The following is a 23,844-nucleotide window of genomic DNA, read 5'->3' on the forward strand; positions in this document are numbered from 1 at the left end:
GGGTTTTATGGGGTGTTAGGAGAGTAGTAGTACCTCTTTGTCAGGGGCCGGACAGAGGAGGAGGAGTGGTGGAGACCGCCTCCCTATCCTGACCCTTCCAGGAAGGAGGAAGAGGAAGACAGAATAGATCAGGGGTCAGCAAACTTTTTTAGCAGGGGGCTGGTCCACTGTCCCTCAAACCTTGTGAAGGGCTGGACTATATTTTTTTTTGTGGGGGGGGGGGAATGAATGAATTCCTGTGCCCCACAAATAACCCAGAGATGCCTTTTTGTTAAAAGCACACATTCTACTCATGTAAAAACACCAGGCAGGCCCCACAAATGACCCAGAGATGCATTTTAAATAAAAGGACACATTCTACTCATGTAAAAACACGCTGATTTTACATGTAAAAAGTCTGTGGGCCAGATTTAGAAGGCGATTGGGCTGGATCTGGCCCCCGGGCCTCAGTTTGCCTACCCATAGTATAGATTTACAACTGGGGTTTGTGGGAGGTTGCAGCTCAGAGGCAGATGAGGGGGGAAGTTGGGAAATCATAGGAAAGCCAGAACAACACCCAGCTGACACGTTGCCATTAGAAAGCATTCCAGACCCTCCATCTCCCAGAACCCGGAGACCCTTAAAAGTCGGAGAGCAAAGAGCTCAAAGACAGAGGGTGTGTAGCAGCACGAATGAGGCAGTGGGAGAGACGGTGTGTGTGTGTGTATGTGGAGATTTACTTGGGACAACACTATTATCCAAGAGGCTGGGTTCTATAGCATCTCTCTGTAAAGTCTGAAATAAAAAAGGACTGTAAGAAACTTTTCCTTTTCTTTATACTTTCCTGGGCAACCAGCTGGGAGCCGCTGACACCACCCTGACACTCTGGTGGGGACACGTCATGCTCCTTCTGGGGTAGTTTGTCCACCTTTGGTCCCCAGCCTGCACTCAGCTCTCACCTGTGGCTCCTAGAAGTTCTCAGCAGGTGACAGCGGCCACACCCTGGGAAATGGCATCAACTGGCCAGCTAAACCAGGAGAAGGGTAGCCAGTGGGTCTCAGACCCTCAGAGAGTTAGGGACTTCCCCTGCGTGTGAAGACAGCCTCTGGCAGATTGAGCAGACAAGACCAAGAGTGGGTCCAATGGTCAAGAAGGCAGTTTCTGCGCATGCTGCAGAAGAAGCAAGGGGCAGATGGAGTTTGTTAACCTGGAAAGGTAGCCTATTTAGGAGAAGGAAAACTCTGGTCCTAAACCTCTGCTGCCTTGTGGGATATCTTCAGGAGAAGAAGAGCTTCAGGAGTGAACCCAACTCAAATATGGAGTGGAGTTCCCATGACGGTTGGATGGTACTTTGTATGCTTCCTCCTGGCAACTCCTGCAGCTAATCTTGCTCTGCTTTCCTTTGGACCCCACCAGCAACACCAAGACTGGGGGCTTGTTGTCTGGGCAGCCCAGGACCTCCAGACACATGGCCCAGGCTTACGCCCCAGGGAGGTCATCTTGGTGCTGCTGGTCATCATTAATTTGGGCTTTACCTGCTGTCTGGGCTCTCCTCCCTCCCAGTCCCAATGGGCACCATTTCCTTTAGAGGTAAAGGTAAAGGGACCCCTGACCATTAGGTCCAGTCGTGACCAACTCTGGGGTTGCGGCGCTCATCTTGACTTATTGGCCAACAGAGCCGGTGTACAGCTTCTGGGTCATGTGTCCAGCATGACTAAGCCGCTTCTGGCGAACCAGAGTAACACACAGAAATGCCGTTTACCTTCCAACTGGAGTGGTACCTATTTATCTACTTGTACTTTGACATGCTTTCAAACTGCTAGGTTGGCAGGAGCAGGGACCGAGCAACGGGAGCTCACCCCGTCACGGGGATTTGAACCATCGATCTTCTGACCGGCAAGTCCTAGGCTCTGTGGTTTAACCCACAGCGCCACCCGAGTCCCTCCTTTGGAGGTAGTCTGACACAAATTCATAAGAGCATCATTGGCGCTCCGCACAATGGCTCCTTCTGTTCTGTGAAGAGCTGAACTTGTACCAACGATGGTACAAACTGCAGCACAGAACACGAGGTTAGGCTTTGGGCTAATAATTACGTTCAGTGTGCCTCACTGTCCTCTTCAGGAAGCCTTCGAGGAAATGAGCAATCGTTCTTGGAAAGGCTTTGTATCATCCCTAGTGATGAAATTAGGTTTGGTGGTGGTGGGGAATTGCTGGTGGAGCACGATGAACAAAGCAGGGATTGCCTGCTGCATCCCTTCAGATGGATAGTGCAACTGCATCAGTTTCTGAAGTAGCAAAACTGCATAAAATGTTCCCTTATATTCCTTTGGTAGTATTGTACCTTGTTATTTTAAAGATTTGCAGGAACGGAGAGGCAGGCAGGCTTTCACGAAAGCCACGTTAACTCTGCTGCCTTGAACTGTTTTAGAAGGGAGGTTCAGAGATATGCCATGGCCTGAAGATTGTGCTCATTATTATATATTGCCCTTTATTTATAATTGTGGAGAGAGCAATACTATCTATGCCTGTGTGTGTCCTGCAGGGCTTGAGTGGAACAAAATAAAAATATCGTTGAAATTGTTATTACTCAAAGCAATACAGCATTTGCCCACATAAATAATTTGTTTAGTGGACGGACAATGCAGTAGAACCCCTGAGTCCAAAGAGGAAATTATACCATTTCCCCTTGCAAACTGTGTAGTTGGCTGGTCCAAATGTTCCTTTAGTCCACTGAGGTGCTGAATATTTCAGAACTGCTTTTTTGCAAAGCGTTTGAATCCCAAAGCAGCAGGTCAACCATCCCAAATAGCATAATATGCAGCCTGGTGGACATAGCCCTGCATTTATAATGCATTTATAATGTCTTTTTTGAGGCCTGAGGGTGTGGACACAATGGTTGGTCAACATTGACCCTTGCTCTTCATGGCCGATTTGAAGTTGCCGTGTGTGAGAGTACGCTTCAAAAGGAGAGTTTGGTGGCATGCTGATTTAGCATACATATACAGTGGTACTTCGGGTTAAGTACTTAATTCATTCCGGAGGTCTGTTCTTAACCTGAAACTGTTCTTAACCTGAAGCACCACTTCAGCTAATGGGGCCTCCTGCTGCCGCCGCTGTGCAATTTCTGTTCTCATCCTGAAGCAAAGTTCTTAACCTGAAGCACTATTTCTGGGTTAGCGGAGTGTGTAACCTGAAGCGTATGTAACCTGAAGGGTATGTAACCTGAGGTACCACTGTATACGTGAATTCAGTTTGGCTTATACGAGGCAACTAGGGCCCAGAAGTTTTATTCCTCTTCCCAACAGAACAAGGTTTAACCCCTTCTTTCTAGCTCTCCATATAGTGCATAGAAGCCAACTCCTAGGGACTGAGGTCCCTTTGGCCCTCAATAAAATATTTGTGGGGGCTGGTCCTCCCCCTCAAAGTTAATGGGCATTGACAAAGCTAGACAGCATCTTAAAAAGCAGAGACACCACCTTGCCGACAAAGTTCCGTATAGTTAAAGCTATGGTTTTCCCAGTAGTGATGTATGGAAGTGAGAGCTGGACCATAAAGAAGGCTGATCGCTGAAGAATGGGTGCTTTGAATTCTGGTGCTGGAGAAGACTCTTGAGAGTCCCATGGACTGCAAGAAGATCAAACCTATCCATTCTGAAAGAAATCAGCCCTGAGTGCTCACTGGAGGGACAGATCGTGAAGCTGAGGCTCCAATACTTTGGCCACCTCATGAGAAGAGAAGACTCCCTGGAAAAGACCCTGATGTTGGGAAAGATGGAGGGCACAAGGAGAAGGGGACAACAGAGGATGAGATGGTTGGACAGTGTTCTCAAAGCTACCAGCATGAGTTTGACCAAAACTGCGGAAGCAGTGGAAGACAGGAGTGCCTGGCGTGCTCTGGTCCAGGGGGTCACGAAGAGTCAGACACGACTAAACAACAACAACCATTAAAATGAGATGTATGTGCCCCGTCTTGGGATCAATTTTATTCAAGTTGGCACCCCTGAGTTACTCGCCCTCCCCACTGAGCTAAACCAACCCATTTGTGGGGTTTACGTAAACAAGAGCTCTGCAGCCCTCAGTCACTTTCCCAAAATGTTACGCCTCCCCCTTTGCTGGTGGCACAACAGCTTTGGGACTTCATGACCAAGCAGCAACTCTGCATTGCAAAGGGAGTGTGGGGCATTAAGGAGGAGAACAGGTGTGGCTGCATAAAGCATGCAGCCCAGGGCAACTCTTTCAAGGAAGCTGCTGCACCCACATGGCCACCTGTCATGACTCATTGAGTTAGTCATTCCCCAAGGGATAGAAAAGGTGTGTATGGAGCGGAGGGAGGGAGCCGTGTTTTTGCAAACTCCCTGCTGTGTTTCTCATGAATGGGGAGTTGACTTGTGTTTGGAGGGGATCCCAGATTTTGGGGTTCGTAGTTAATGAAGCTGGGAGACGAAATGAGGGGGTTAGTCTATGGATTTTCAGCGATTCTGGCTTTGAATCTGTTTTTACAGCCTGGAATTGCTTACCCTCCAACACCTTGAAGCCCAAATCCAGGGTGCCACCTTCCTGGGCACCATCTTGTCAGGTTTTGTGGAACTGGCTTCCTTCCCCATGGCAGTAATAAGCAGATCAAATGAAAGGAATGCCTTACCAGTTAGTTTCTTTAATAAACACAGTGAGAGACAAAAGAAAGCTTCTCTTTAGAATGGCGGTGCTCCCAACTAAGGCTTACCCCCCTACATCCCTATTAATCTACATCACTCCTATGTCTTGTAATCGGAGCTTGTATCCTCTGCGCTTTCTGTTCTAACACTCTCTGAGCTCTCCATGTCCTTGGGGATTGGGGGCGGGGGAATGCTGTCCAGAGACTCTGAATCTGTTAACCCTCCCTCCAGCATGGTGTAGTGGTTAAGAGTGGTGGACTCGTAATCTGATGAACTGGGTTCACTTCCCCGCTCCTCCACATGCAGCTGCTGGGTGACCTTGGGCTAGTCACACTTCTCTGAAGTCTCTCAGCCTCACTCACCTGACAGAGTGTTTGTTGTGGGGAAGAAAGGTAAAGGAGATTGTTAGCCACTTTGAGACTCCTTAAGGGGAGTGAAAGGTGGGATATCAAGTCCAAACTACTCCTCTTCTTCTTCTTCTTCTTCTTTTTCTTCTTCTTTTCAAAATCTATACTCCTGGGAATATTCGGGGGAGGTGGCAGTTAGCACCATTCCTCCTCAGTGCTGCCGTATGCAGCACGATCCCTGACACATCTTTTATCACAAGAGCACATTGCTGTGATCCCACGCGATTTCGCACCACGGTTCCCCCCCCAAACAGTTTTTTCATGTTTTGGGGTGCCATGTGAGATCACGCCAACCCCAACGGGTTGTTTTGTGGGGAAATCACACAAAAAAATTACGTTATTTGCTTTGAAATAACATGAGACCACAGCAACTAAAATGACTGCCGTTCTCTTGCGATAAAATTGCGGGATGTCCCGGGTTTTCCTGGACACTTGAGGGATATGCAATTGTGTGTTCAACGTGACTCCCTAAATGGGGTTTTTTCAGGGCACTATTAGACAAGAGGCCTTTAAAGTACAGGGTGCTTCAACAGTTGGACAATCTAGGGTCATTTTCTCCTCACAAAAAGTGAAATGTTTCTTTCTGCTTATCCGACTGATGTGACTCCCTGTGTTTGTCACTTGGTTGGTGTCTGTGGCCACACGCAATGGCCTTCAGATGCAATAGCCTTACACCAATCAGACAGAAAAAAGAGGGGAGGTCTCCCACATGCTCTATAAATATGTCAGTGGATTGTGTACATAATTTGGCAGGGATTGTATAATTTAATTCCTGCAATGTAATACATATTTTATCAGAGAACACGGGTAGCAGAGATTTCCCCCAGAAGAAGGACTCGTGATCAAAACACACCAGGTTGGTTTTATCTGATTCTATTTGGAATAAATACATTTTCTCCCCCATTGCATATTGGGACTACCTCCTCCTTTTTCCCTGCCTGAGGAAAACACAGCTCAAATAGTTGATCCTGCCAGAGATGGGCAGATAAAAATAAGTTAATGCCCCATTTGTATTCAGGGAGAGACTGGGCCTGTTGTGTGGCAGTAAGCAAGCAAAGCCACCGGTTTTTAGCCAGAGGCTCAGGTGGGCTGTTTCTCGATGCAAGGAGATGCATTGCAAACAAAAATGTTGCAAATCCCTCATCCTGAACAAAAAAATGAGGCTGGGAGAGTATGGATCGTGCTAAGTTTCGGTGGCTGATAGGATTCATGGTTCCTAGGAATCTCAACCACATTTCCCCCTGGATTTTGGAGTTCTAAATTTTCCTGTCTTGTTTACAAAGAGGAACTGTTGCAGCACAGTTGTGTTTCTATTATTACATACAGTTTCCTATAGGTTTCAGTTCTTTCATGCATTCAGCCAGTGGCAGAACTATGGCCATATCTGAACAAGAGTAGCCTAACTTCTGGGATAGATAAGCAGCATGTGATATATATGGAGCTGCCTTTGAAGACTGTTCAGGCACTGCAACTGGTGCAAAATTTGATAGCTACACTGCCTCCAGCGCCGTCTTTACCTGGGGGTGCAAGTTGTGCGGGGCACCCGGGTGCTGAATTGGGGGGGGGGGGCGCCAGGCGCCCATCGCTGAAGCTGCCTAAGCTCTTAACTATCTACCTGTTATGAAATAATAAAGAATTTTGATCAAGCTAGAAAAACAAAATACATATATACCTAGGTATTTCTGTAAGCAGGATGCAGATTGTTGAACTTTGAATTTTTTTATTCATGGCTGCCTTCAGGTATCGTCTAAAGGTTGTATAGTTACTTATCTCCTTTGCTCAGGGGGTCGGATAACTCCATACTTTCCTATGAAAATAGGGACATCCTACCATACCCTCCAAAGCAGGGCATTCTGGGGTGGAACCAGAAACCAGAATGGCATCTGTAAATCCAGGACTGTCCCTGGAAAATAAGGATTCATTGAGGTACTGCCGATTGCTTCTTTGCCTACACAATGGCCCCCCTCAGAGGTGGTGTCCCCTCAGTGGGCAGTGTGGGGGAACTGGCTGTGCTGCCCTAAATCTGCCTCTGTTGGCCACCACCATGACTGACCCCTATACTGAGAGGGTGGAATGCCAGATGGTGACAGGGTGCTGAATGCATTTGCGCCCACAATCCTGACTGCACAGATTTCTGAATTGCATACCAAATGCATCCACCAGCTCCCTGCGACACCTTGGTCTGCAGTTATGTGATTACCATTGCCAGCTGTTCAGAGGGGGGTGGGGGTGGAGTAGGCCTAGCCTACTCTTGTGCCTTAAACAACCATTTGATGGGCTATAATTAGCAGCTGAAGCATTTCCTGTTGTCACCTGTTAATTGCTGTGGATCAAATAGCTCTTTAAAGGCACAGCTAAACATTAGCAACCTTTCTCGCTGCATGACAGCCCATGCAGGCACACCAGACGCACACTCCCCCCCCTTTCCCTTTCCTTAAAGGGAAAGGGACCCCTGATCATTAGGTCCAGTTGAGGACGACTCTGGGGTTGTGGCACTCATCTCGCTTTATTGGCCGAGAGAGCAGGCGTACAGCTTCCGGGTCATGTGGCCAGCATGACTAAGCCGCTTCTGGAGAACCAGAGCAGCACACAGAAACGCTGTTTACCTTCCTGCTGGAGCAGTACCTACTGTATTTCTGACTCTATAAAACGCACCAGATCACAAGACGCACCTAGTTTTTGGAGGAGGAAAACAAGGGAAAAAAATTCTGAATCTCAGAAGCCAGAACAGCAAGAGGGATCGCCCTCTTGCTGTTCTGGCTTCTGGGATAGCTACGCAGAATGCATTCGCCCTATAAGACGCACACACATTTCCCCTTACTTTTTAGGAGGGAAAAAGTGAGTCATATAGAGCAAAAAATACGGCATTTATCTACTTTGCACTTTGACGTGCTTTCGAACTGCTAGGTTGGCAGGAGCAGGGACCAAGCAATGGGAGCTCACCCCATCGTGGGGATTCGAACCACCGACCTTCTGATCGGCAAGTCCTAGGCTCTGTGGTTTAACCCACAGCGCCATCCGCGTCCCTTCCTTAGCTTTGCGCAATTCAGTTTTGGCTCTTGGTCAAGACAATGGTTCTTACCATCCTTCCTGTGAAATTCTGGTTGCTTGGTTGGCAACCCTACTTCCTAGTTCAACAGGTGCAGATGCAGGCCATGGTTCAACAGGGCATGCCTTGCATTCCTGAGCCTTTTAATTGCACCTCCAAACAATAGCGCTTCTTCTGCAGCAGCGATAAATATTTGCTAATGAGGCTGAGCAATTACATTGCTGCTGCTGCTGCTGCTATAGAATGAGTGTTGATGGCGCTCCAACATCTGTATGTGCAAACAAAGGGCCCCGATCCCTGGGAAGCCCCCTCCTTGTACCTGGAAGCTCCTATTGAAGCCTCAGGACTTGTGTGGGCAACAAGGGTGATGGTGAAAGTCTAAGGGATAAAAAGATTTTTTTTATCTGCAGCCTCTCCAGATGTGTTTTACTGCCCTTACGAGCTGAAGCCATTGCAGTAGCAGCTTTTAAAGTCTCATTTAAATTTCCACTTGTGTGACATTAAATATATATATAAGCAGCGTACAGAAAACTGAAGAAACACACAAGTCACATATATAAAATGTTACATTCATGCAAAGCTCCATATATATATATATGTGTGTGTGTGTGTGTTTGTGTGTATATGTGTGTATATATGTGTATATATATTCCTTCTGACACACCCTCCTTCTCAGCCTCTGGGTTCTCACACCCTCAGCTCACCCAAAAAAGTCCAGTGAGAAGAGTTCCTGGAAACAGTAGATATCACCCTAGTCTCTCATTCTAGACTTGGTTTTTATGGGCAAGCCCAACGTAGATTGCCCTTCCTTAGGCTCCCCACAGCTGTGTCCCATTCAGTTGACGTGGGTGGTGCTGTTGTCTAAACCACTGAGCCTCTTGAGCTTGCCGATCGGAAGGTCGGTGGTTCAAATCCCCGCAATGGAGTGAGCGCCCATTGCTCTGTCCCAGCTCCTGCTAACAAAGCAGTTCGAAAGCACGCCAGTGCAAGTAGATAAATAGGTACCACTATGGTGGGAAGGTAAACAGCGTTTCCATGCTCTCTGGCTTCTGCCATGGTGCCCCTTTGCACCATAAGTGGTTTAGTCAGGCTGACCACATGACCCGGAAAGCTGTCTGTGGACAAACACTGGCTCCCTCGGCCTGAAGCGAGATGAGCATTTCAACCCCATAGTTGACTGGACTTAACTGTCCAGGGGTCCTTTAACTTTGACTCAATTCAGCTGCAGCCTCTCCCCACCCAGTTCCAAGAGCAGCAGGTGTGTTGAGTTTCCTGGGGGGTCCAAAGGATGGGAAGTAGGGCCCCCTCCACTCACAGCTCTTTCTTCACCCTCTGTCTCCTCCTCCTCCTCCAGCTGCCTATCCACTCACTTGAATTTATAAGAACATAGCTCCCTGGCCTTCACTGCCACCATTTTTGTAATGAAAACATCCTTTTTCATGTGCCTGATTTTGGGCTCCTCTGCTGCGCAAGGGGCAGACTCCGTCTACAGTTTACTTGCTTTGAGGGGGAGGGAGAAGATAGAAAGAAAAACATTGAAGTTGTAGCGGCAAGTGTATTCTTAAATCCAAGGGAGCAAAGAATCATAGAATGGTAGTGATTGAAGGGATTATATAGCCTATACGGCCAAGCACCCTCGTACCTACAGGACCGCCTCTCCTGGTATATCCCATGGAGGACCTTACAGTCTTCAAATAAAAACATCTTGGAGATCCCGGGCCATGGGGAGGTTAGACTGGCCTCGACCAGAGCCAGGGCTTTTTCGGCTGTGGCCCCGATCTGGTGGAAGACTCTGTCACAAGAGACTAGGGCCCTGCGGGACTTGACATCTTTCTGCAGGGCCTGCAAGACAGAGCTGTTCCACCAGGCCTTTGGCCAAGGCACAGTCTGACCACCTCCTTCTGTAATCCTAGCCCAATGGTTGCCATTAATTTGATTCTGAATTGATTTTAGAATGTATCTCAATTAATTGACTGTGATTTTATGTAAACTGTGCTATTTTTACTGTTCCAGTTACAGTAGACATTGGATTGAACAAAGACATTGGATTCTTATCTCATTATACATGACAAAGCCATTTTTCACCTTCTCACCCCTTGCTTTTTCCTGTAAGACCTATTGCAGTCGTTAAGAGTCGTCAACAGGCTCATCACAGCTATCTGCCAATCACCCATTCCCACCACCCTTCTGAGTAATACCCCTCCCCACCTTCTCACTATATAGAAGGATCTGGTGACTTCTGTTTCAGTGTATCTGAAGAAGTGTGCATGCACACGAAAGCTCATACCAAGAACTAACTTAGTTGGTCTTTAAGGTGCTACTGGAAGGAATTTTTTTTATTTTTACTGTTGTTAGCCACTCTGAGGCCGGCTTCGGCTGGGGAGAGCAGGATATTATTATTATTATTATTATTATTATTATTATTATTATTATTATTATTATTATCATCATCATCATCCCAACCCCATGCAATGCAGGAATCACTTGTCCAAAATGAGGCTCAAACCCACAACCCTGAGATTAAGAGGTGGAACTGCCTTAAAAGGTGCATTTTCCCTTTCCTCCACATTGCCCAATATTTCAAAGACATCCCGTTTCACTTTGCCCTGGCCACGTGCATTCATGTAATTAATTTATTTCATAAAATTTTTACACTGCTTGATTGTAACAGCCCCCCCTCAAATGTATTGCTTTTTTAAAAAAATTAATTGTTATTGCATTTTCAATTTTATCACTATCACAGTTTCCATACATAATTCAATAAACTCAAACATTGCTCTGTCCGAGCATGGACCTCCTCCCGCCCCCTCTCTGACTTCCGTACATATTTACTTTGTTCTTAGCATTTCCATAGCCACTTTTTAAACCTTCTCTTATTTGTATATTTCCCCTCATTAAATGTAAATCAGTTCCTTATATTCCCATTACAAAACATTTCAATTCCAAGCTACAAACGTTTTCAGATGTTTACAATGTTCTTTCATATATGATATAAATTTGCTCCAGTCCTTTCGAAACAGTTTGTAATGCTGATTCCGGATCTTCCCCGTCAACTTTGCTAATTCTACGTATTCCACCATCCTAGTCCGCCATTCTTCCAATGTTGGAAGCTCCTGTGTTTTCCATTTCTGAGCCAGAAGTATCCTTGTGGCTGTTGTGGCATACATAAACAGATTCACATCTTCTTCTTCTTTTTTGGAATTTCATCCCTCAAATGTATTGAATAACACTGGGAATGCCAAAAACATTTTAATTTTCAAACACTGAAAGCAACAGTTAGAGGAAGATCTGTCAAGAAATAATAATGCGGTAGAATGCTTCGGAGAGTGTATTATTTCAGTTTGCAGATGAATGATTGCATTTTAAGATGCTCTCTCACATTAAAAAAAGTAAAGAAAATCCATGCAAAGCATTACATCAAGGAGAAAGTCAAGCGAGAGCATTTCTCCATGATGTGTTAATGTTCTGCATAGCTTAAATCTGGTGCTGGAGGAAGCAATTCTGGCAAAGTAAAGTCTGTAGCTCATTGGTGGAGCAACTGCTTTGTATGCAACAGAGCCCAGGTTCAATCCGTGGGATGTTCGTCCATGTAGAACTGCAAGCATCCCTCATCCGCGACCCTGGAGAGCTGCTTTCAGTCAGTGTAGCCAGTACTAAGCCAGTACTAAAAAGCAGAGACATCACCTTGCCAACAAAGGTCTGTATAGTTAAAGCTATGGTTTTCCCAGTAGTGAAGTATGGAAGTGAGAGCTGGACCATAAAGAAGGCTGATTGCCAAAGAATGGATGTTTTTGAATTCTGGTGCTGGAGGAGACTCTTGAGAGTCACATGGACTGCAAAAAGATCAAACCTATCCATTCTGAAGGAAATCAGCCCTGAGTGCTCACTGGAAGGACAGATCCTGAAGCTGAGACTCCAAGACTTTGGCCACCTCATGAGAAGAGAAGACTCCCTGGAAAAGACCCTGATGTTGGGAAAGATGGAGGACACAAGGAGAAGGGGACGACAGAGGACAAGATGGTGGGACAGTGTTCTTGAAGCTACCAGCATGAGTTTGACCGAACTGTGGGAGGCAGTGGAAGACAGGAGTGCCTGGCGTGCTCTGGTCCAGGGGGTCACGAAGAGTCGGACACGACTAAATGACTAAACAACAACAAACAACAATACTCTGACTCAGTATAAAGCAGCTTCCTAAATATCCTGTATTTTAAGAGATAGCCCTTTCGTTGAAGAGGTTCTACAGATTTTGAAAAAAAAGTTCTTGCATTTCAGCAGCAGAGTCAAGGAGGTTGTAAAACACAAGAGGGCTAACTTTAAAGAGCAGAGGTTTTGCCCAGTGAAGATAACAGATAACAAGCTCTAGCAGATCATTGCACAATTTACATTAGTTTACATCGCATTACATGCCAATAATGTTATGTGAGAATGGCTTTGAAGAGCAAATTGCTCTTCAAAGACACAAGGCAGTTTTCACACTTGGACCCATCACATTGGAAGACCAGGGTGTGCGTCTGTTCACAAATGTTGGAATGCAAACTTCCCCGTTAGCTAATTTTATTGATAAGCTGCAGATGTGTTTGGTTCTTGCAAGGAACTCTGCTTCGGTCACCTCAGGCCTTGCAAAGCTTATCCGATGGCACAGTTTGAAGATCCCCAACAGAGAAAAAAGGCTTTCTTGTATGTAAAAGTCTACATGAAAACAGCTGGAGCAAAAGCAAGTTACAAGGGGCTAGGAAGGAAAAATAGCCCTTAGAGCAGAGCTATCCAAACTTTTCATGTTTGTGACACGCTTTTTAGACATGCACCATTTCGCGACACAGCAATTCAGTCTTACTCAGTAAACTAACCCCTTTCCAGCCCCGGGAGGAGTGCAGGGAACGTTCGCGCGACACATCTACACAATAATGTGTCACGACACACCGTTTGGAAAGCTCTGCCTTAGAGTGTTAGTCTATTACCAATTAGAGGAGAGACAGCAGGGGGAATTCTCTTCTTGTTGCCCCTGTCCATAATCTGGGGGCTAAGCACAGGTTAGGGGCATTTTATCCAAGGAGATAGGGCAGTGGGCAGCTTTCCCTGCTAGTCTGAAGTGGGGAGGAAGGGAGTAGCTGAGCCTTACTTAGCAGAACCACCCAAACAACCTTATTACAGCTATCCACAGACCACTTATAGTCAATCACCCTTGCCACAGCCCAGCCTGGAATTTTCTCACGGCAGGAGACCTCTGTCAACATAAGTGCAAAGCATTCCATTAGAGTCTGCTCACGTCATTTCTCTTTTTGACTCCTGGACCTCTGTAGAGGATAATAGCATTTTTTTTTTCATTTTCATTTTTTTAATAAAAAAAAACTCTGTTAGAAATCAGAAAGGAGGTTTCCAGCAGGCGAGTGGGGGGAAGGATGGAGGCACCCAAGTCCAGCCGAGTGGTGACTCTGCGTGTATAGTGACCTCCTCTTGAAATGCAATGGCTGATTCCACTTTTCAGGCCCTTGTTGATGTGGGGACGTCAATCCACGTTGACTTGGGACTTCTCCGCACTTCCTCTTCTCCTACTGCATTCTTCTTTAGTGCTCGGTCAGAGCAAGCAGCAATTTGGGTTTTCTCTGGACTGACGTTTGCTCCAATGTGTCACTAAAGAGTGGGTTTTACCTAGGAATTGAGTGGGGCAAGGGGGAAACTGCTTGGGGCCATGCTTTTGTAGGCACCGGTGGTGTGTTTCAAAGCCAATGTGCAGTGGCAACTCTATATTGTTTTTTTAACCTGTGCCTTAATTTCTCACAATGCATTGGTGAGGGCTAGAGTTAGACTGAAAGATAGTAAGTTGCCCAGAGAAGCTTTTGCCCACTCTTGAATCTCTGCCCAGTAGATCCCATAGAGATTAACTGGGCCAATGTGTGGGAATGTTCAGGGATGCAGGAGAGGATATATTGTTTGATTACATCCTTTCCAACTTGTGTTAATAAGTTCTACAATTTAGCAGAGTAACATTCCCCTTTTTAAACATGCACAGTGGATTCATTTGCTCAGGCTCGCTAAAGCCTCTAAAATAAGTTACCTGGTAGTTTCCCCTTTAAAGGTAAAGGGTCCCCTGACTACCAGGTCCAGTTGCGAATGACTCCAGGGTTGTGGCGCTCATATTGCTCTACTGATATGAGGGGAGCCGGCGTACAGCTACTGGGTCAGTGCACAGAGCAGTGCACAGAAATGCCGTTTACCTTCCCGCTGGAGCAGTACCTATTTATCTACTTGCACTTTGATGCGCTTTCGAACTGCTAGGTTTGCAGGAGCAGGGACCGAGCAACAGGAGCTCACCCCATCGTGAGGATTTGAACCGCCGACCTTCTGATCGGCAAGCCCTAGGCTCTGTGGTTTAGACCACATTGCCACCCTCGTCCCAGTTTCCCCTTTAGTCCCTCATAAAAGAAATAGACATGACACAGTTTTCTATAAAGGTATAGAAAGAGTTTACTCACACACTCATTTTGTTCACAGATGGATCCCAGAAGGCAGACTTAAGTTATAAAAGTAATATACCTGGAATCTATCCCATAAAGAGATAGTCCCTTTGTCCTCTCTTGACTGGAAGCCAAGAGAGCATCTTAGGCTAAGCAGATGTTGCTTCTTCGAAGAATTTGGTCAGAGAGAGATGTCGGCGAGTCCCATGCTTTTGTTACCTGCACAGGTGAGGCCACGCCCACCTCTGGTCACATGTAGAGGAAGTCTGTCCCAGCTTAGGAGGAAACATGAAGTTCTGACTGGCTGGTCCAGACATCCCCTTTTTATGCCCACTCTAGGGATCTTGTACTTGACTGCTCTGTGTTTCACATCCCACACAATGCCCACATTCCAATTCATCCTACCCTTCCTAAGAAACAGATCTGAATCAGGGTTTGGGTTTTCTGAAAACCTCAGATTCAAATTTTATGCTTACTGTTCTTGCATATTATATGCACTACTCTGTGGTTTATCATTATTTCAGGGTTCAAATCCCTCCTTGGCCATGAAGCTTGGTCCAGTCACAGTTTCTCAGCCGAACCTACCTCACAGGGATGTTGTGGGGATAAAATGAGGAGGAGGGTGAGACGCGTATGTGCCACCTCGTGCTGTTCCTTAGAGGACAGGTGGGATGCAAATGTAACATTGATGCTTCCCAACCTTGCAGCTCATTGCAGCCTAGCGCCATGGCAAATGGGAAAACTGTTCCTATGCTTTGTGCTTTAAGAGAGCTGTTCCCGATTTCCAATGGGCATATCCTTCCTGACAGGCACCAAGCGCGGGAACACACACAGAGAGAGACAATTGTCCCATGTTGTTCATGTTCTGTGTGTGCCGTGTCTGATGCACACAGCATGGCCCAGCGCAGAAGATTATCTCCTGGACCGGATGAGCCAGTTGCCGGAATCGGTCAGGTGTTTGGTCTGGAGTTAAACAGCCCCTGGAGATTTCCCGCGGAGGTGTAGAAATTTAATCTCTCTGTTTGGACATGCTGCAGCTTGCTTTATTATTATTATTATTTCGGCGCGTGTTTGTGCGGCTGAGATCTGTTTATTACTCTAAGCTCGGTAGAAAAGGCTCTCTCCGGGCAGGATCCTCGCGGAGGGAGGCCTGCCTTCAATTTCCACCTGGCTGTGACTTAAAGGGAGGGAGAAGGGACTTAGAGCTGCAGTTGGAAGGTGCTCTTTGCTGAGGTGGGGGAGCTGTTGACAATGTCCCTTGTCTGAATTTCGCTCTCTCCGTGCAGGTTCCCAAAGAAAAAGCTCTGCCCATGGTAATCAGGGTTTATTAAAAGAAGCCGGAGGGGGAAAGGAAATGTTCAGCTGAGATTAAGGAGGATTGTGTAGCTGAGCTTGGTGCTGAATTGCTGCACAGCGAATCTGTTGCCGCAGGCTTGCCTTAGTCAGCATCCCACGCAGGGCCCCCTCTCGCTCCGGCATCCCTGGAGCAGAGCAAAGGTAAGCGGAGGGAGGCAGTGCCGGATTAGCGCTGGCAGCGGTTCATTAACTGCGAGGTCCATCCTGCCAGCTGTCCCCTCGCAGAGCTCGGGAAAGGGGGGACGTGAGAAAAGCTGAAGGCCACAGCTTGTTAATAGGACATGTGGGTGGCGCAACTTGGCTCTCCCGTTAACTCCCGTTTCTGCGGTTCTCTTCTTCACAAAAAAAGAGGGGAGAGCTGTGAAACTGGATTGTAGCATTGCAGAACTGTAGAGTTGCGAGGCACACCAAAGATCATCTAGTCCAACCCCTTGCAATGCAGGAATCACGACGGAAAAACCACCACCAGCATCGGTCTAAAAACCTCAAACGAAGGAGAATCCACTGCCTTCTGAGGTGATCTTTGTGAGACTTCCATGACAAGTGAAACTTAATTTGTTCTGATTGTGCCCCCACCTTCTTGGGCCATGTTTTAAAGCCCTAATCGACTCAGTCCCAAATATCTGAAAGACTGCCTTCCTCCCTACAGACCTTTTTGGGTGCTGAGATAGGCAGAGGAAGCCCTCTTGGCAGTTCCTGCACCCTCAGAGGCTCGGGGGTGACAGCCTGGGAAGACGGCCTCCTCTGTGGTGGCCCCAAGTGTGGAAAAGCCTCCTCACAGAGACATCTTCATTATACACCACTATAATTTATATTATAGATTCTGAGCAGGAAGAGCTAGGAGGTGAAGATAGCGCCTGCCTATTTGGGGCTGTGTACCAGTGAAGCCTACTTCTTTCTCAGATAGCAAACCTGTGTTTGGTCTCGGTTTTGGCCCTCGTGAGGTAAAAAAAATAATAAATCATGCACAGAGTGCTCCCTTCGCGACTCAGCAACTGCCACACATCTGAGAGGCTTGGTTAACAACTTGAGAACAATATAAATATTCAGAAGACTAGCTGCTTCTCCCTGTAGAGGCACAGTAAAGCCATTTTGGCTAGTAGCCATTGATGGCCCTCTCCTTCAGGAATCTGCTTAATCATCTTTTAAAGCCATCTAGCATGGAGGCTTCCTTCTCTTCCATAGTTAAACTAAGCACTGCTTGAAGAAGTGGTTTATTTTTGAAATTTGTCCGGAAACCCCAACAATTCTCGCTAAGGTAGCAAACGTGTCATTTGGGCCACACCACCTGAGGCCGAAAGATGTTTTGGCTGAAACATCCCTCCATACAAACAAATTCCCTCCGCACAGGGCTTTTTTTATATATATAATTTTTTATTAAATTTTCTTTTACAAATTAATCAACACAATCTTGTTCTCATATTTCCAATTTTTTGAACTTCCACCAGCTCCTCCACTAATCACCCATATTTTCTATTCATTACGCATTTTTCTTAACTTGTATTGCCAGTTAATAGTAACTTATCCTTTCTGGGTTTTTTTTACAATACATCTTTAACAGTCACAAAGCCTCTTTGAAACCGACTAACGTCTGTACATCACATCTATTTTCCAGATAATCTGTAAACTTTCCCCAGTCCTCGATGAATTTGTGGTCTTTTTGATATCTAATTTCCCCAGTCATTTTGTCCAATTCTGCGTAATCCATAAGTTTCCTTCTCCACTCTTCAAGTCTTGGTAGATTCTCTTGTTTCCATTTTTGGGCCATTAGGATTCTTGCCGCTGTTACTGCATATTGAAAAAGTTTATAGCCCCTTCTGCTAATCTCTCTTCCTGTTATTCCTAGCAAAAAGGCTTCTGGTTTCTTTACAAATGTATATTTAAACATCTTTTTCAGTTCATTATATATCATTTCCCAGAAACCCTTAACCTTCTTACATTCCCACCACATATGAAAGAATGATCCTTCTTTTTCTTTACATTTCCAGCACTTATTACATGTCTTATACATTTTTGCTAACTTAACCGGTGTAATGTACCATCTATATACCATTTTCATGATATTTTCCTTTATTGCCGAACATGCAGTAAATTTCATATTTTCATTCCATACTTTTCCCCAGTCAGTCAATTGTATATTATAACCAAAATCCCTGGCCCAGTGTATCATAACCAATTTAACCTCCTTGTCCTTCGTTTGCCATTCCAGTAAAATTTTATACATTTTTGACATTATCTTAATATCATTATTTATTATCTCTGTATGAAATTTCGATTCTTTTTCTGTATATCCCCTCTCTTTTAAATCCTTTTTAAACATTTCGTTTACCTGAAAATAGTGCAACCAATCAAACACATAGTCTTTTACTTGTTCATATGGCTTCATTATCCATTTCCCCCACACAGGGCTTTTTTTCATCCGGAACTTGCCGGAACTTATTATTATTATTTCATTGCAGAAGTTATTCTGCTTATGGGGATCTGCCTCAGTCTTGTGAGGCCTCTACTGCAGCCTCAAATGGGACAGCCTAGGCGCAGATTTACCACAGCGAGAGCCAAGGCCCTGAGAATTATTCCTGAGAGGGTGAAAAACAACAACACACAACCACCATCAAGGGAGCATGGGAAGAGTGCCAGGCTAGATTTCTTGCTGTGTCTGCTACAGTGCGGCGCATGACTTCGGGGTATTTAATCAGCCTTGTGCGGTTACCCAGCCAGTTCAAACGTGACCAATAAAAAGCTCACAGCTGGCTGCTTCCTCCGAGCGCCTCAGCCCTTTGCTTTAAAGAGCTCCAAGCGGCTTGGGAGATGGGATGTGCTTTGCAGCATGAGAATTCAGCAAAGCACGCATCCCGGGCGCTGTGGCCTCGCTTGTGATGTTTGCTCAAGGGCACCCCGAGACAGTATGCTCCCCGGCGTTTTGAGAAGCGCACCACACGCGTCTTTGAAATCTCACAGCAGATCCATCCCAGTGCCCTCTGCCTGTGTTTTTGCAGGTAAAAAGGTAAAGGGACCCCTGACCATTAGGTCCAGTTGTGGACGACTCTGGGGTTGCGGCGCTCATCTCGCTTTATTGGCCGAGGGAGCTGGCATTCAGCTTCCGGGTATGGGGCCAGCATGACTAAGCCGCTTCTGGTGAACTAGAGCAGCGCATGGAAACGCCGTTTACCTTCCCGCCGGAGTGGTACCTATTTATGTACTTGCACTGGTGTGCTTTTGAACTGCTAGGTGGGCAGAAGCAGGGACCGAGCAATGGGAGCTCACCCCGTTGCGGGGATTCGAACCGCCGACCTTCTGATCGGCAAGTCCTGGGCTCTCTGGTTTAACCCACAGCGCCACCCGTGTCCCTAAGTGTCCCATCGAGAAGTCCCTCTTTTTGCAGGTAGGGACGTTCAAAACCATACCAGGTGTTAGCAGTTTTGCCCGGGGACGGACCTTTCAAAAACCACAACAGATTTTGCTTTAGGTGGCAACTGGCGATAACCTTAGTGGTCGGCAGAACCCCGCTGGAAAGTTTTCATACTGAAACTCTCTTTGGCCTCACTCATGTGAACACTGGGAGCTGCCTGTCAGACTCTGCATCCATCTAGCTTCATATTGCCTACACTGGCCGGCAGTAGCTCTCCAAGGTTTCAGGCAGGGTTCTCTCCTAGTCTGCCGTGGAGGTTTATTTATTTCATTCATTTATTAAATTTATATACCGCCCTTCATCCGAGGATCAGAGGGCGGTTTACAGTATAAGATTCAGGGGATATTTATTTATTTATTTATGTATGTATGTATGTATGTATGTATGTTGTTTATTAAATTTGTATACTGCCCTATACCCATAGATCTCAGGGTGGCTCACAACATAAAATTACCTGGGATCTTCTGTCCAAGGAGAGACACCCAGATTTGCTTCCAACATCTGTTTAGGTGACGTTTTGCTGGCTGCTGTAATCGCAAAGGATTATGGAGCAGAGTGTAGTTTTATGATAGCCACAACCTGAGCTGACTGGAGGCAGTCTGAGAAGCTGGCAGGCCCTGAACTCTGCCCAGGCTGGTGGCAGTGAGACCTTCGCGTTGCGGCATTTGCAGCAGAAGGAAAGGCAAAAACACACGAGAACGCCCTTCTCTTTCCTTTCCAGCTCTCCCCAACTTGCCACCTGAGGCGGCTGCCTCAGCGAAGCTAATGGTCTGGCCGGCCCTCGATACTAAAGGTGACATTTCTCTTTGTGGTTCCACACACTCCTAATGCCGCCTCTGTTTTCCTGTCTTCCTACAAGCATCCTCTTTGCTGTCGTTTCAAAGCTGCTGTAGAAAGCTGGCTTGAGTTTTGTCTGGAAATAAACAAAGCGGCAGAATCCGGAAGCCTCCGGCCTCATTCTGCCTCGCTCTTTATCTTTTGTTTCCTTGGTGTTTGTTTTTAATCAGTCTCTTCGGAACGGCGTGCGATGATAGGCTGGGTATTGCTATCACATTAGCTGTTTTGTTTTGTTTTTTTGACGGAGGCGCTGTAATTTCCCTGTACTCGGATATGAGCCACGAGCGTTTTGGAGGCGCTTACAATTCTTTGTCTCTGCATTTTGGGAGATGCTGTGCTGGAGACTCAGCAAGAGAGCTTGGCAGGTTCTCCCCGTTCAGCAAATACCTGATGACTTCCTTTGGGGAGCCGGATCCTGAGCCACCTGTTGCTCCATGGATGGCGCTGGGCATATGGTGAATGTGATCCAATTGCTCTGAAGGCGCGCTATATCTCAGGTACCCCGTGGTGCCTCTGCGTCGCTTCTCCCTGCCTGTGCAAAGCCCTGTCACTCAATACTCCGCATTCACTTGAATGGGGATCTTTACTATTATTAGAATTGTGTGGGTGCAGCGATGAGTAAAAAGGAAGGAAAGGAATATTTCCAAGTTATGTTTGTGAAGGCATGGCTGCTTCCTGACAGCTGATCACACATTTGCATTGGAAGGCTTGAGAAAGTATGGATGCCACAAGAGTTTGTATAATATGGGTGCAATAAATAGGGAACCGTGATTGTCTGCACACTTTTTTGGGGGGAGGAGTGCACTCTCAGTGACGTACACACTCATCCCACATTTATAGCAAATCAATCTTATTGTGTGGCAGCACCTAAACTTTGGAACTCCCTGCCTGTTGACATCAGGCATGCCCCTTTGCTGTACAGTGGTACCTCGGGTTAAGTACTTAATTCGTTCTGGAGGTCCATTCTTAACCTGAAACTGTTCTTAACCTGAAGCACCACTTTAACTAATGGGGCCTCCAGCTGCTGCCGCACTGCCGGAGCACGATTTCTGTTCTCATCCTGAAGCAAAGGATGAGGTACTATTTCTGGGTTTCCAAGGTACTATTTCTGGGTTAGTGGAGTCTGTAACCTGAAGCGTCCATAACCCGAGGTACCACTGTACTCTTTTTTGCTTTGACACGCCTAGACAGATATGTAGCATCTTTCAACCCATGTTTAGCTAATTGCTGATTTTAATTGTTGTTCAAACACCTTAACAAGCCATTTAACCACTTTTAATTCTTATTTTGTTTTACCCTTTTTTCAAACAGCTTTGTGGGTTGTTTTTTTTTTTTTTACCAAATGAAATGAAAATTAATCAAATAAATAAATACAGGCGTGCAGGACACAGCCAGTGGTTAGCTCTGGCAGAATTTTCTGCACATGTATGCGTGCGATTTGATATGGTGACCCTCTTCCCAGATTTACCCAAGTATAACTGGGTCATCTTTCTTACTTACACTTTTAGAGTCATTCTGTGCACTTCCATGTAAAAGTGCAGCTAGAGAAGCATGGCTCAAGGCAGGTGGAGATCAGGTGGGAGGAATTTGGGTTTCTGGAGCTGATTGGCACAGGTGATGGTGGTGGCGGAGCTCTGAGGACCACATCTAGGTGGGGTGGCACCAGGAGATGGGACAACTATGGCTTATGGCTTGAGGATTTGCACCTGCTTAACGCTGTGGATTAAATCACTGTGCTGCTTGGGCTTGCCGATCAAATGGTCGGCGGTTCGAGACCCCATGACGGGGTGAGCTCCCGTTGCTCAGTCCCTGCTCCTGCCAACCTAGCAGTTCGAAAGCACTCAGTGCAAGTAGATAAATAGGTACCACTCTGGCGGGAAGGTAAACAGTGTTTCCGTGCGCTGCTCTGGTTCACCAGAAGCGACTTAGTCATGCTGGCCACATGACTCAGAAATACTGTCTGCGAAATGAGCGAGATGACCACCGCAACCCTAGAGTCGTTCGCGACTGGACTAATTGTCAGGGGTACCTTTACCTTTAACACCTAAATAGTAGCATTAGTACTCTTCATGGTACTAGGCTGCTGCCCTGAAAGGCGCTTTGTTTAATCTGTACCTCCGCCTGCTTTTCTCGCCCTCCTAGTATATTCTCTGCTGTTTTGACAACGAGCCTGGCTGCTTGCTTATTCTGCCTTGGCATCTCATCGTTTGAGGGGGCTCCCTTTGTGCCAGCCTTGCTGCAGAGATGAAAAGGCGAGGATTAGCAATTAAAGAAGCTTTCTCTGATGATGGCATGGTTTTTGAAGTAGGGAGGTTGGGGACATGCTTCTCAATAATGTTTCTTTCTCCCTCCCTCTCTCCCCCACCCCTTTTCCCCTTAGGATAATCTCCACCGGAGGGTCGGCACTCTGAAAACACTCACACCTCTAACGTCACTTCCTGCCGCTCTAGGAATACAAAACTCTTTTTTTTTTGTAACCATGTCGGGAGACACGTGGAGGTGGACTTGCCTCGTTTTGCACCTCCTTCCCTGCGCCGTGATGCTGCCTTCCACCGCGAGGCAGCAGCCTTCCAACCCAAAGAGACCTTTCCTCACCTTCACTGTGGAAACGGCGGACGTGCTTTTCAACCACTTGGTGGTGGACGAGAGGAGAGGCAACATCTACCTGGGGGCCGTCAATTGGATCTACAAACTCTCCAGCGATCTGCAGATGCTGACGTTTCACCAGACGGGCCCGGATAGCGACAACCCAAAGTGCTACCCTCCCAAACTGGTCCAGCCTTGCAACGAACCCTTGAAGTCCACAAACAACATCAATAAGATGCTCCTCATAGACTACAAGGAGAACAGGCTGATTGCTTGCGGAAGCCTGTACCAGGGCATCTGCAAACTCTTGAGGTTGGATGACCTGTTTAAGCTCGGAGAGCCCTTCCACAACAAGGAACACTACCTCTCTGGGGTGAACGAGAGCGGCTCGGTTTTTGGGGTGATAGTCTCTTACAACAACATGGACGACAAGCTCTTCATTGCTACTGCAGTGGATGGCAAGCCAGAGTACTTCCCCACAATTTCTAGCAGAAAGCTCCCCAAGAACTCTGAGGCAGAAGGGATGTTTGCTTACGTTTTCCACGATGAGTTTGTGGCCTCCATGATCAAGATCCCGTCGGATACGTTCACCATCATCCCTGACTTCGACATATACTACATCTATGGCTTCAGCAGTGGTAATTTCGTCTACTTTCTCACCCTCCAGCCCGAGATGATTTCTCCTCCGGGCTCCACCACTAAGGAGCAAGTCTACACCTCCAAGCTGGTTCGCCTGTGCAAAGAGGACACAGCCTTCAACTCGTATGTCGAAGTGCCCATTGGCTGCGAGAAGAACGGGGTGGAATACCGATTGCTGCAGGCGGCCTACCTGTCCAAGGCGGGAGCCATCTTGGCCAGGTCACTGGGCATCAGGCCAGAGGACGACGTGCTCTTCACCGTCTTCTCCAAGGGGCAGAAGAGGAAGATGAAGTCCTTGGATGAGTCGGCCCTGTGCATCTTTGCTCTGAAAAGAATTAACGACCGCATCAAAGACAGGCTGCAGTCCTGCTATAGGGGCGAAGGCACTTTGGATTTGGCCTGGCTGAAAGTGAAGGATATCCGCTGCAGCAGTGCAGTAAGTCAGGATGCTAACTAGAAACCCTCGGTTGTCC

At 46.7% G+C, this 23,844-nt stretch overlaps 1 protein-coding gene across 1 annotated transcript in view; it reads left to right on the forward strand.

Annotated features, from left to right (window-relative positions):
• Window positions 1–23,844, forward strand: part of PLXNA4 (plexin A4) — a 612,201-nt gene that overhangs the window by 36,177 nt on the left and 552,180 nt on the right. The window contains exon 2 of the mRNA XM_083699819.1: window positions 22,527–23,807. Coding sequence (XP_083555945.1) covers window positions 22,626–23,807 — 1,182 coding nt within the window. The 5' untranslated portion in view covers window positions 22,527–22,625. The remainder of the gene's footprint in view (window positions 1–22,526; window positions 23,808–23,844) is intronic.

Source organism: Podarcis gaigeae (genome assembly GCF_964106915.1).
Source record: "Podarcis gaigeae genome assembly, chromosome: 10".
NCBI classification, from domain to species: domain Eukaryota; kingdom Metazoa; phylum Chordata; class Lepidosauria; order Squamata; family Lacertidae; genus Podarcis; species Podarcis gaigeae.